General features: G+C 30.4%; 1 protein-coding gene across 1 annotated transcript; it reads left to right on the top strand.

The window, feature by feature from the left end:
* The first annotated feature begins 12113 nt into the window (after window positions 1-12113).
* Window positions 12114-13055, top strand: LOC127284335 (integrator complex subunit 5-like protein). Its single transcript, XM_051309730.1, has one exon. The coding sequence runs from the start codon at window positions 12114-12116 to the stop codon at window positions 13053-13055; it is 942 nt and encodes a 313-aa protein (XP_051165687.1).
* Window positions 13056-14809: the final 1754 nt, after the last annotated feature.

Here is a 14809-nt window from a genome sequence, read left to right as displayed (position 1 = left end):
TGCAGCTAATTTTAATTTGGTTTCGGCATAAATTGTTCTTTGTTTGTAATAATTACTGTGTCTCTTTGAAACTCCTTCTTTTTCTTTTATTTTTGATAAATCTTTAAAATATTCTTCGGCCCGTTCTTTTAATTCAAATTTTAAATTATTTGCTTCTACTTTCAACTTTTTTTCCATCTTTTCCATACTTTCTTGAACTGTTTTTACTTTCTCTTCTGACTTATCTAAACGTTGAACTATCATTTCGAAGAAGCTTTCATTTTTTAATTCGTTTTCTATTTCTGTTTCAAAGTCTTTTTTTAAAATGTGCAAATGTTTTTGCAAGTCTTCGCGATACTCTGGTTTACGAAAATCCACAAATATTTCATTTATTAACATTTGGAATGAATTTAAAAAATCATTATCGAGAAGTTGTGATGCAATTGGCGAAGATGTGATAGGCGAAGATGCTATTGGCGAAGATTCTACTGACGAACATGCTATTGAGGAAGATGCTATTGGCGAAGATGTGATAGGCGAAGATGCTATTGGCGAAGATTCTATTGACGAAGATGCTATTGGCGAAGATTCTATTATCGAAGATGCTATTGGCGAAGATGTGATAGGAGAAGTTCTTTTCATATTTTGTGAAGATTTGATATTATTATTTTCACAAACAATTGCATCCGGAAAACAAAGATTTTCAGTGGGAATAGCATCATCACAAAGTGTCCTCACAGTTGTTTTATATGTTTGCAAAATTTCATCCACGAATGAGATTGGCTTATAAGAATCAGCCCGAAAGTGCATTGAACAAATCCTAGCTGAAACATAAATTAATTCAATATACAAATTTATTAGTACTTATCTCCATCTAATAAATTTATTTTAACTCACCGTTCTTTACATTAATGTTTTTATTTTTGCAAACGTTTAGCCACTTTTTACAACACAGCTCATTTTTCGGAAATCTAAAGAACCTGAACATAGGGTTTCTTTTGTCGTGTACATTTTTGCATCCAACAGCGGCACAAGTTGATGGCATAATTATCTGCGAAAATAAACTTAATTGAACTCTTCCTTCGAGAATGTAAATATATGGTACCCATGTAGCACGTAATATTACAGTAATATTACAGTAATATTATTGTAATGTTACTGTAATATTACTTGCTTCTTGGGTAAGAGAAGAAAGCAGAAATTTTCTATCTCTGCATAGACAGTTCCCTGGCGGATTGGTTCAAGCGTATTTTGAGCGATTTCGCTTAACTTCGCTTACAGTGAAAATTTATAGATTGTTAAAAAAAATTATATAAAAGTGGAAAATAAAGGTAAATTAGTGTTTATATATATATATTTATATATATACATGATTTATGGAAAAATTGTGATATCTCTGGTGAATTGTATGCGATACGAATGCTCCACGAAATTCGAGGAAAATTCATGGAACACGAGGTTGAGATTGAAATTCTGTTTAAAATGAATAAAAATTGATGAAATTGATAGTATAATTATTAAGTAAGTTTTATGCATTTTAAGATGATTATTGTTAAATAATTATAAAAATTTAATGTATTTATTAATTTCAATCTATTACAGTTTATTATCAACCTTTGTCGATAAAATCAATAGAGACGCGCATTTTAGGAGGTAGGTGGCAGTACACTTTTTTAAAAAAATTTTCTGTATTTTTTTATCAAAAGCTAAACTCTTAATTATTAAACGGAAATATTGGTGAAAAAAATTTATTATGTAATCAAAAATATTGATGAATATTTATATTTTTTATTAAAAATATGGGTAACGAAAATTTATTTTTTATAAAATATATTACTAATATTTCTGTTCAAAATTAATATCTGTAACCTTTTTTTGATAAAAAATTAATTTCATTGACAAATATTTTTGATAAAAAAATTAATTTTTTCAACAATATTTTTGATAAAATAATTTATTTTTAACAATTTTTTTTATAGAAATAATTAATTCTTTGATTCCTTTAAAACTTAATTTTTTTACCAATATTTTTGATAAAAAAAATAATTTTTTTAGACATATTTTCGATAAAATAATTATTTTTTTCATGAATATTTCCTTTAAAAATTAATCTTTCTTTAGTCATATGTTTGAAAAAATTTTTTGATAAAAAAATTCATTTTTTTCACCAATATTTTTTATGAAAATATTAATTTTTTGATAAAATAATCCATTTTTTTACGAATATTGCCGTTTAATTAATAAGAGTTTTGCTTTTGATTAAAAAAAAATAAATCTCTATTGATTTTATCGACAAATGTTGATAATAAACTGTAATAGATTGAAACTAATAAATACATTAAATTTTTAGAATTTTTTAACAATAATCATCTCAAAATGCATAAAACTTATTGATTTTAATAATTATACTATCAATTTCATCATTTTTTATACATTTTAAACAGAATTTCAATCTCAACCTCGCGTTTCATGAATTTCCGCGAATTTCGTGGAGCATTCGCATCGCATACAATTCGCCAGGGTTATCACAATTTTTCCATAAATCATATATATATATGGGCGATTCCACGTCAGATTTTAGTTCAAATTTTAAATTCGTCCAAAACTATTTTTTTTTCATTCTTCATAGTAAAAAAACGTATACGTATTTTTTTTTTTTTTGGTGCTCAAATTTTTGAGTTATGAATTTTCAAAATTTTGGATTTTGAAAAGTAGACCTATTTTCAACGACCTACAACTTGAAAACTATTGAATTTAGAAAAATTTCATTAAGAGAAAAAAGTTTCGATTTTTTGTCGACTTTTTAATAATGTCAAAAAAAAATTATTTTTGAATTTTTATTAAAAAAATAATAATTTTTTCTAAACAAATTCATTTTTTTTCAATTTGGACATTTTTTTTTAATTTTTTTTTTATAAGATACCTGAAAATAATAAAAAACGTTTGCACAAAGTTTTGGAGTGGGCCTGATGAGTTTAATGGGTGAAAATGAATTTTTAAACTCTGCGTGCAAGTTGAGCGCGCGACGTACAATCAGAATTTTGCTAGTTTAAGTAGGAGTGTTTTTTTAAAGTTAGTTTTTAATTTGTTTTTTTTTATTTTATAACATATCTATTATAATTAATACTTTAAAATAATAATACTGAAAATATAATTATTATTTTCTTATATATATTCAGTTTATGTTTTTCGTTGAGATTTAGTTGTTTACTTATTTTTGTTATTCGTCCAGATTTTGTCGTTCGCGGAGATTTTCTTTTTCGTTGAGGTTCAGCAGTTTTCTAAGATTTGGTTTTTTCGTAACTGCTGAACCTCAACGAAAAAGAAAATCTCCGCGAACGACAAAATCTGGACGAATAACAAAAAATAAGTAAACAACTAAATCTCAACGAAAAACATAAACTGAATATATATAAGAAAATAATAATTATATTATCAGTATTATTATTTTAAAGTATTAATTATAATAGATATGTTATAAAATAAAAAAAAACAAATTAAAAACTAACTTTAAAAAAACACTCCTACTTAAACTAGCAAAATTCTGATTGTACGTCGCGCGCTCAACTTGCACGCAGAGTTTAAAAATTCATTTTCACCCATTAAACTCATCAGGCCCACTCCAAAACTTTGTGCAAACGTTTTTTATTATTTTCAGGTATCTAATGAAAAAAAAAAATTTAAAAAAAAAATGTCCAAATTGAAAAAAAATGAATTTGTTTATAAAAAAATATTATTTTTTTAATAAAAATTCAAAAATAATTTTTTTTTTGACATTATTAAAAAGTCGACAACAAATCGAAACTTTTTTCTCTTAATGAAATTTTTCTAAATTCAATAGTTTTCAAGTTGTAGGTCGTTGAAAATAGGTCTACTTTTCAAAAACCAAAATTTTGAAAATTCATAACTCAAAAATTTGGGCACCAAAAAAATAAAAAAAATACGTATACGTTTTTTTACTATGAAGAATGAAAAAAAAATAGTTTTGGACGAATTTAAAGTTTGAACTAAAATCTGACGTGGAATCACCCATATATATAAACACTAATTTACCTTTATTTTTCACTTTTATATTTCTAAGCGAAATCGATCAGAATACGCTTGAACCAATCCGCCAGGGTTGTAATGTTTTTACAAAATATACTCACCTTTAAATTATATCTTGTCTTATTTAACACAAAAAAACCAATTTTAAATTACTATTATTCACACACCACTAATAGCACGAACTATATAGAAAAACTATAAAAATGTAACAAGGAATAATTTTTGAAAAATTAAATTTTCTTATGTGTTACAATTCAGTGTACATATATTTTAAACATATTTTTTTTCAAATTTTAAAATACAATTAATAGCATGAAGCTCAAATATCGAATGAAGACAAATTTTCTTTGCTAGTTTGGATGGACGAGTAATACTTAAAATGTAATTAACAAATTTCATTAAAAAACACTTTTCGAGTTTTAATAACTCATATAAATTAGGTACACTAACTTTCTCTGTTGGGTAAAAGATTTTGAAAACAAAAATATAAATGTTTAACATTATTATTTTTTAGCAATTTTTATTTTTAAAAAATAGTAATTTTTTATAAACAAATTAATTTTTGTTTTATTTGGACATTTTTAATCATTATTTATTATAAGTTAAATTATTATTAATACCAATAATAATAATAATTCTAAAATATTTTAATATAATAAGCAAAATCTATGTCAATGAGACATAAAATTATAATTATACATTTAATGGCTGAAAATAATATTTCGAAATTTTAAATATTTTGCCGCAAATAAACTATACCCAATGAGCGCACTCATAGTAAAGTCAGCTGATTTATTCAATATGGCCGCAACTGGGGTGTGCGCCAGCTTGTGAATATTTGGAACCGACTTCGGCGAGACCTCTACGTTGTTGGATCATGGCTAGTGATATACCTTTCGTCTCGCACCTTTTTCGTCAGTCTTCTTCCGACTCGCCTAGAGGTGATTCTCTGACGATTGGAAGCGACTCACTACTGGCTGCCTGGTGCTCAGTAGAGGTGCGTCTCTCTGAACACCAGAGCCTTCCTCACTTCCTAGAAGGAGCTGTACTTGTTCCTGTAGGTGCTTCTGCGGAACAGTAACACCTTTCGCCTTCCTTCCACCTGGTTAACCGGACTTTTTATGGGCGCTCCCGTGGAAGACTGGTGTACCAGGTTACACACATCTACCAGGACCATCCTTGCCGAGTGGAGACGCTCCTGTCTCTCTCGACAAAGATGATGCACTAGGTCGATTCCCCATCTCGAGGCGCTTCTCGGGTGGAGGAGACATCTAGTGAATATTACTTCGCGCTAGCTTCGCGTCGGGCATGAAGATTGGAACCAAATCCAATATCTAGCTTCTTCCCGATTACGAGTAATAATCGACCTAGCGTGCACGACCCTAGTATCTGTCCGTACCATCGTCTAGGGGGTAAATTCTAGAAAGTACCTCACTCGAAAGTAATATGCGTCTTCCTTATCAACATCTTTGCGAACGTGGTAAATATGTTTAAATCCTATTTATTCTGGATTGATGACGAGCGCGATCGGAGCTCAGCGAACGCTCCTCTAGAATAGCTAGTTCTTTTATAGTAATGTTTTCTAGAGTTTAGTATTTTATTTGCATTGTATAGATTCTTTTGTTCTTTATTATTTTATGTAATACTTCATTTTTGTAAATTTTATTATTCTTTTATTTTAACAATATATTCTCTTTCGAAGGTTTAAATAAAGACTCGTCAAGAAATAGTTCCGAAATTAATGGCGCTTCACCCCATCTACCGAGATTTAAAGTAACTAGTCAAAATAGGTACTCGGACTCCATCCGTCGAGCAAATCCTTTGGGAAATAAATTTAGATCATTACAACTGTTTAAGCTTACTCTAATGGCGGTAGTTTTAAAATGACCTCAAATTTACTGTAGGCGTACACGGTAACCTTACAAACCCTACAGATATCCTTACAGTAACCTCATAGCAAAAAGTCGTGCTATGTAATTCTAATATTCTGTAAAAAAACAGAAGATATTAGAAGACACACGAAAGGAAATCGATACAATTAATGCAGAATTAAAAAACTTAACATAGGATGAGATCACTTCAGAAGAAAATTGATCAATCTTCGTTTTGAGATTATATTTAAGATTTAATGACTTAAGTGTTACAAATTTATGTTGTTCGTAAAAAAGGCATATTATTATTGTAGAAAATATTTTAGAGGTCGTTATATACCCTCACAACACAAGGATATTCAGGATATCCCTGGGACGTCCTGGGGATATCCATTTGCTTTTGGCGATTCGGATATCCCTAAGATATCCTCTGGATATCCATGGACATCTCTAAGATATCCCAGGGATATCCAAACCGCCGAAAACAAATCGATATCCCCAGGACGTCCCAAGGATATCCTGAATATCCTTTTGTTGTGAGGGTAAAGTTGGATAAATCAGTTTTATTACATTCTTAAAGATTTAAAAGCAGTATGTGAAATACCAAAGATGTAGTAAATGTAACTTTGAATAATATCTAAAATGTAATTGTTGCAAAAGTTTTAAAATATTTTTAATCAAAATCATTATTTATTTCTCATCACTCGCACTTACTTTTTACATTTAAATTTATAAAAATTAGAACAAAAGTAAATTTTTCGAAGAACCCAGTCGAAAATCCTACGCTATGTTAAGCTGAACAAAAAGTTGTTTTGAAGTATTGAGATAACCATTAGAGAATTGTGAGACAGTAGATAACTAGCTATAGAAAACTTTCAGGAAGCCTGTTATGGCCGATTTTTCGCTTCCACGGAAAGCTTGAAAATAACAAATTTTGTACGTTTTAAACAAAGCATTCAAGTAGCTTTGAGAGAGTTATTAAAGAGTTGCAGGATTTTGCATATATAAAAAGAAAGCGTTCAGGTGGCGAAAATTAAATGAAGCGTCATGGATGTTTCAGGAAACAGCGGAAAAATGACAATGATCAAAAATTAAATTTAACCTTTCTTTCCATCTTTATTTATCTCGTAAAAATATTATGTATTAGATTATTATATTTAAATATTGAAGAATTAAAGAAAAATTATTTACGTCAGACTCGGTATTTTAACTTTTAGTACATTGTTGTCAACCAAAATTTGTAAATAAAAATACGCTGTTAAATTCATTTTCATAAATTATGAAATTCTAAAAGAATAAAGAATATATTATTTATAAAAAATATTCATAAATATCAAGTATAAAAATAATAATCTTTTTTTTTAAATATTAAATATTTTGTCTTTTTTTTAAGAAATTGTATTCATTATTCAATATAAAAGGTTTTCACCGTGTTCGTATTCCTAACCCCAAATTTTGCTCAAGTTATATATAATTTTTTTCGTATATAATTTAAGTGTTTAAAAATAAACGTTTTCTTTGAAAAGTAAGTTTTATATAATATATAAAGAATAATTATTAATTGTATAAAACGGATTTACAAATTACTATAGAATTTTTATAATTTTTCGATTTAGTTTAATTTAATGAAATTATTCTAGTTTTCAGGAAGTGTAAAGAAGGTAATTAAATTACATATTAATTTGCAACTTGTGAAAAGCAAATAGAATTGCTTTCTTACACATTAAACCAGGCATTAGGAAAGCATTCACCAAGCAAACTGGTAGACCTTTTGCTAGAAGCTGTCCACAGATATTCAACAAGCTGTAGAAAAAGCTTCCGGTTAAGAAGTCAGAAAGCAAATATCACAGAATTTTAGGTCTAATGTATAAATAGTTGCCATGAAGCTTTTGAAACCTTCATAACAGTTACCTGAAGGCCATGTGAACCCTTCAGGGAAACTTATGATTTTCGACTGGGAATTCATAACTTTCTTCGACAAGTTATGCATTAAATATACTTGTGAATGTTTAAACAACTAAAAACAATACAAATCATTAAAACAAACTAATGGATTAATTACTTAAAATTAAAATTTGAAGGTCCTAAAAAATAACCGGAAAAAAATTCATTTTCACCTGGAAAACCGGGAAATAGCCGGGAATTTTTTTCTTAAGTTACAGTGGCCACCCTGAATTTATTGTTGTTAATTTATCAATTTAATGTACTTAGGTACTTAGGTACTTTTAAATATTTCTATTGAAATTAAATGGTTTACTTATAAAAATTAGAATAATTGAGAAAAAATTGGAAATTTCTAGCCCTGAGTACAACAAATTGATAAATTAACAACAATAAATTGTTTAAGCAATGATAAATAAATATTAATTTTTAGTTTTTTATCATCACCCGAGGAGAAACTTAAATAGGGAAATCGTAAGGGCCTTGTAATATTTCCCTATTACTTGTATGATTCTGATGTGGAAAAATGCGGATTTCTGAATAGGCCCAGAGGTTTCTTGTGACGCTTGATTTTTTATAAAAATGATTCATAGTACCCAATAGTGAGAACCCTACAAGAACCCTACGACCGTCTTTCGATTACTTTCAACTTACTATCATTTTTATTGAATGATAATTTAAGGTTATGTTATTTATTATAAATAGTAGAAAATTTGGACCAGTATCATTTTAACACGAAACTTACAATTAAGATTTTTATATTGTGCTACCAGGAATATTGTTATTTTGTGCATGTGCTGAAATCAAATAGTTAGTCTAATAATTAATAAATTACTTTAGTGAGGTTCACAACATTTCTAATCAACGATTTAGAAGAACAAATATTTTTCTTTTTAAATGTTTACATATTTTTGCATAAAAACTATTTTACTTAATTTTTCGATCAATAATTTGTAAAAGAGAAAATTATAAACAAAATATTTTATTGTTTTTGTTAAGAAATATATTTTTTTTCTTTAATATAAGGTAATTGCCTCAGTCATTGGCAGTCTTCTATAATATTAAGCAATACGAAAAAAATAGCATATTTTGCAGACGATTCTTGAATTTTACAACATTTATTACAAAAATCGAGTATTGAAATAAGTACTACTTTTTATTTAAAAAAACAAGCAGGGTGCCAACCACTCAGAAAGTGTCAATGACTGGAGCATTTATACCCTATTTAGTAATATATTAACGTTTAATAAAATAATTTTTGTATCACAAAAACATTATACAAAATAATTTCTCAAAGTTCAAGGAGATTTTTCCATTAAATATTTAGTAATATATTAACGTTTAAAAAAATAATTTTTGTATTACAAAAACATCATACAAAATAATTTCTCAAAGTTCAAGGAGATTTTTCCATTAAATATTTAGTAATATATTAACGTTTAATAAAATAATTTTTGTATTACAAAAACATCATACAAAATAATTTCTCAAAGTTCAAGGAGATTTTACCATTAAATAAGATATTTATATTTTTTAATATTTTCGAATTGATTGCTACATATTTAAAATTATTTTCACATTCTTAATAATTTAAATTCATTATATTTTCTAATGAATTATATAAACTACAAATTTTCTTTTTACAGTTTAATTATACTTTTTATAAAGAATAATATAGTAATATAACCTGAAATTATAATTAATCAAAAATTGAAAGTTTAATTCACCCCGGTGACACTCTTGAGTTGAAACTCAGACCAGATTTGACCGTTGCCACCGGTGGCGCTGGCTGTGTAGTGGGAACATTTCAATGAAAATTCATGGGTTAACACAGAAAAATTTAGTTTTTACTTATTAAAGTTTATTTGGGCATATAATTAATTTAGAAACTTTTAAACATATTTTATAATATAATTAACTTTAGAAAAGAGTGAAGTTTTTTATTTATAACGAAAAATATGTACCAATTCCTGGCGGGAAATTCAAATTAAGTAATTATTATGTACTCATCAAATATCACAAATAAAAGTATTTAACAATTTATTATAAATATTGTAAAATATTATATAATAAATATCAGCAATTAATAAAATAATAATTTATAATAATAAAAATTTATTTTATTTGAATTTCCCGCCAGGAATTGGTACATATTTTTCGTTATAAATAAAAAACTTCACTCTTTTCTAAAGTTAATTATATTATAAAATATGTTTAAAAGTTTCTAAATTAATTATATGCCCAAATAAACACGATTAAATAAACTTTAATAAGTAAAAAGTAAATTTTTCTGTGTTATCCCATGCATTTTCATTAAAATGTTCCCACTACACAGCCAGCGCCACTGGTGGCGACGGTCAGTTCTCAGCCAAGTTTATTCCTATAGAAAATGTGGGGATCGTAGCATGATATAGCAGGTTCCTTAATGTTTCTCTCTCTTGCGTAGAAGGAGATAAGACTACAAATACTTCTCTCTCACAACGAGTGAGAAGGAAGATGCGCGCGCTTTTAACCGCATCGCTTGATTTGTACAGTCGGTCTGGAACCACTATTTGAAATACACGCATTATCCTGCGTTGAATTTAATAAATTAGTTAATATATAATAAGTGCCTTAGAATTATTAATTATCACCTTGAACACGTATATCTGTGTGGATTCCCTTCTGAACTTCTTTTCAACCTAATAAAGTAATATTTAAATACCAGAATCCCACATTGGTGACCCCGACGTGATTCGTCGCACGCGGTCGGAAAAAGAATCCGTAAAAATCGGAGTGATCCGGGACAATAAAGTGCTAGTGGCAGTGATAAACATTTAGCAAAAATTTACGAAAATTATGCTACCAAGAATTTTCAAAAATTTGTGAAAAATACTTAGTCGCCAGCACCAGATATTTCGGAGCACATGTTCGACCGACGCCACGCCATTGCACGGCATTGGAGATGGCAGCAAATTTTCTTTTGCCCTTTCCTTTATTTCAATTCCTCATAGAAATTTCAATATTATTCCCGGAATCCATGTTTTTTTTCCAAAAATAGAAAGAAAAAATAATGATAGGAGAAATTTTTTTCTCTTCTTTTGTTTTTTTTTCTTATATTTTTTTCTCATGATATTTTTTTTCTCTTCGGTCACTTATTATTAAATTTTCGCAGTGGTTCTTACCGCAAGACGCCAAACAATTTTAATAATCCACAACTGATGATCAGTCAGCGTGATTTTCCAAAGGCGATTTTTATTTTTGACGGAGGAAGCCATTTTCTTTTGTCACCTCCTGGGGCAGTTCAACAGTTCCTGACACGGAGTACAGTACTTGCATGCACTGACGTGAGAGCTGGGATATTTTTTTTATAAAGCTTTGGAAAACGGCGCATGGGCAGACTACTCTGAGCCCATGCAACAGGTGCGTAACGCTTCCATTTCCTGTTGTTTTGCAGTAACAGTTTTCCTCCAAATAATTAAATAAAATTTTTTACACGCTCGAATCCTGCCTCAACTCTGGTTACCTTTCTTGGAACAAGCCATTCGGCACCAAAAGGCTTGTCAGGCATGCAGCATTTCCAGTCAAAGTTTTCTACAAATATTTCTAAGAACCAAGGACACCGGAACTCTTCAAGGGCATCATTCGTTATTTTGTCGGGAAATTTTAGTTGTTTGTGAGTATTGTGGTTCCCGACCTTCTCCGGTATAGCGATTTTCTATAACACAAATTAACAATTTTTAAATTTCATGTAATACACGTATATATATATACATATATATTTTTTTCTTTTTTAAATTTATTTATCTATTATTTTTTTTATGAAAAATAAATGAATTTATTTTTTTTGCTGCTCCCTTGGCACCATCAAAAATTTTTTTTTAATTTTCTTTTATCTCTTTCTTTTATTTTTTTTTTGGAAAACAAATAAACATTTTTTTTTGGTGCTACCTTGTGTCAATTTAACTGCCAGGAACTTTTTATTTTTTTTACAAAAGCGTCTACATACGTATGCAATATTTTAAAAGTGTTGTTAATATTTATTTTGATGTCTTATGTGATAGTTTAATTTGCGTGTGCATTGCTCGTTTGCGTTAAATAACCACATATAATTTTAATTAACCTCAAAATTCAGTAAATATTTTGTTTCCTGGTTCTCATTTTCGTTCAATGAAGATATTTTTATTCTTGATTTTGAATTCAATTTAAATTACTGATATTGTTCTCTTATCGCCTGGCTGGACTGGATTGTTTGTTTTTTTCTCTTTTGTCTTGGCTCGTGGTTCTGGGATAATAATGTCGCGCGTCGGTAGTGATGATTTTTTAACCGATGATGGTTCCGATCACGAAGGTGCGGCTGGCGCCGTTCGCAGGAATACCAACAGATTTCGGCAAATGTTAAAATTACCAGGTTTTTATCATAGGGAACCGGGGGTTTGGTTTGCGGAAATTGAATTACTATTCGACTATGCGGGAGTGAATACGGAAAAATCCAAGGCTGGCGCAGTGCTGGCGGCGTTGGATTTCGAAACAGTGATGACAATAAGCGACGTAATCACTAGCGTCCCTTCACCGGTCGATATTTATAATCAAATCAAAGAGCGGCTTATTCCTAATTATTCTGTTTCGTCTGAATCTCGGTTAAGGCAGCTTTTAAAAGGAGAATTATCCGGGGAAGGTAAACCTTCACTTATATTGAACCGTATTAAGAATCTCGGGCAGGGTAAATGCAGCGATGACATAATTAAGACGGTTTTCTTAGACCAGTTACCCAGCAATTGCCGATCAGCTTTGGCTTTGAGCGAAGTTACAGAGATCGACAAATTGGCACTATTGGCCGATCGTTTTATGGAGGCGTCTGTTCCAAACGATTCTTCTCAAGTTGCTGCAGTTGCTTCGGATAATCCTGACAGCGAATTGTTAAAAATGATCGAAGCATTGTCAGCTAAGGTCGACGCCATTACCGCTCCAAACAGATTTCGTCCGAGCCAGCGTTCCGGTAACTATAACAGTCGAAACAGAAGTAAATCGTCTAACAATCGGAAATTTAATAATAATAATAATAATAAATTCGATAGAAATACCCATTCTAAAAAACAGTATAATAATCAAAATAATTACCCGAGAAATAATAATAATGATCAGCAACTTTGTTTTTATCATGCCAAGTTTGGAGACAAAGCACTTAAGTGCGTTCCGCCATGCGTTTGGCAAGCTGGTACGTCTTCGGGAAACTAAAATGGCCGCGTCAAGTCGATACAATAGATAATCTCGCTTTTTCTAAACGCTTACACATTCGAGACCGTAGGACAGGACTTAATTTTTTAATAGACACCGGTTCAGACATGTCAATAATTCCAGTAAATTCCCAAGAAAAATTGGACGTTTCCGATTATGTAATTTATGCTGCGAACAATTCGCAAATAAATACATACGGAAGTCGCAATTTATCCATTGATTTAGGGCTTGGTCGAAATTTATCTTGGACTTTTTGCGTAGCTTCGGTACCCTATCCTATTATCGGTGCAGATTTCCTTTCACATTTCGGGTTATCGGTCGATGTGAAAAATCGCAAAATAATAGATTTAAATTCAGGCTGTAATGCCATTTGTTATTTTAAAAAAGCTATTGTCACTGATATCAGTTCTATCGATAAATCGTCATCTTTTTATCAAATCATCGCTAAATATCCGGAAATTTTTAACAAAGCACAATTAGAGGCACCCTCCAATATTAACGTTTTTCATCACATAGTGACGAGAGGACAACCAGTGGCCCAACGGCCTCGTCGACTTCCGCCCGACAAGCTGATAGTGGCAAAAGCCCACTTTAAAGCTTTGACGGATTCTGGGAAATGTCGAGCTTCTAGTGCAGCTTACGCTTCTCCCATCCACATGGTCCTAAAAAGTAACGGTCAGTGGAGAGTTTGCGGAGATTACAGACTTCTAAACACAGTAACAATTCCGGACAAATTTCCAATTCCTTACCTACATGATTTTGCGATTAATTTAAATGGTAAAAAAATATTTTCAAAACTCGACTTGTACGCGGCATATCATCAAATTCCTGTTTTTCCAGAAGATATCCCGAAGACTGCTGTTACAACTCCTTTTGGATTGTTTGAATTTCTGTACATGCCATTTGGTTTGAGGAACGCAGGACAAACATTCCAGAGGTATATGTTCCAGACTTTGGGAGATTTGGATTTTATTTTCGTGTATCTTGATGATATTCTCATAGCATCCACGGACGTACAGGAACATGAGAAACATCTCGATATCGTTTTTACCCGCTTAAAGAAATTTTCTCTCAAATTGAATTTAAAAAAATGTATTTTCGGCCAAAACCAAATTGAATTTTTGGGTCATTTAATCGACAAGGATGGTTTTCGACCTACCCCGGAAAAAGTTCGAGCCATTACTGAATTCGGTAAACCTCGCACCATTCATGATCTTCGACGCTTCCTGGGGTAGCTAATTTTTATCGTCGAAATATATCACATGCGGAGCATATCCAACAACCCTTAAACGCATATTTACACGACACTCGGAAGAATGACAAGCGTGAAATAGCTTGGACTCCTGAGTCCGAAAAAGCTTTCAGGGCAGTAAAAGAGACATTAGCACATGCAACTTTACTCGCCTTTCCATCTCCTAGCGCACCTACACGTCTGGTAACAGATGCTTCGGATCTAGGGATGGGGGCATCTCTTGAGCAATGGTTGGATAATACTTGGCAGCCTCTAGCATTCTTTTCGAAAAAGTTCAATTCTGCCCAAAGTAAATATAGCGCTTATGACCGCGAATTAACTATTATTTACGAAGCAGTCAAATACTTTCGATACTTCTTGGAAGGTCACGATTTTAAAATATGTACGGATCACAAACCGTTAATTTATGCCTTTCAAAAAAATAGTGAAAAAGCTTCTCCCAGGCAACAAAGACAGCTTTCATTTCTCTCTCAATTTACCTCAGTTATCGAATATCTTCCCG

Source organism: Leptopilina boulardi, unplaced genomic scaffold (genome assembly GCF_019393585.1).
Source record: "Leptopilina boulardi isolate dan_hultmark-lab unplaced genomic scaffold, ZJU_Lbou_2.1 LbouV2_324, whole genome shotgun sequence".
NCBI classification, from domain to species: domain Eukaryota; kingdom Metazoa; phylum Arthropoda; class Insecta; order Hymenoptera; family Figitidae; genus Leptopilina; species Leptopilina boulardi.
Note: the sequence above shows the minus strand (reverse complement) of the source record. Positions and strands in the feature narration are given on the sequence as shown.

What these genes read in the sequence shown, in the direction of transcription:
- LOC127284335 (XM_051309730.1), top strand. Translation starts at nt 12,114, where the DNA reads ATGTCGCGCGTCGGTAGTGATGATTTTTTAACCGATGATGGTTCCGAT.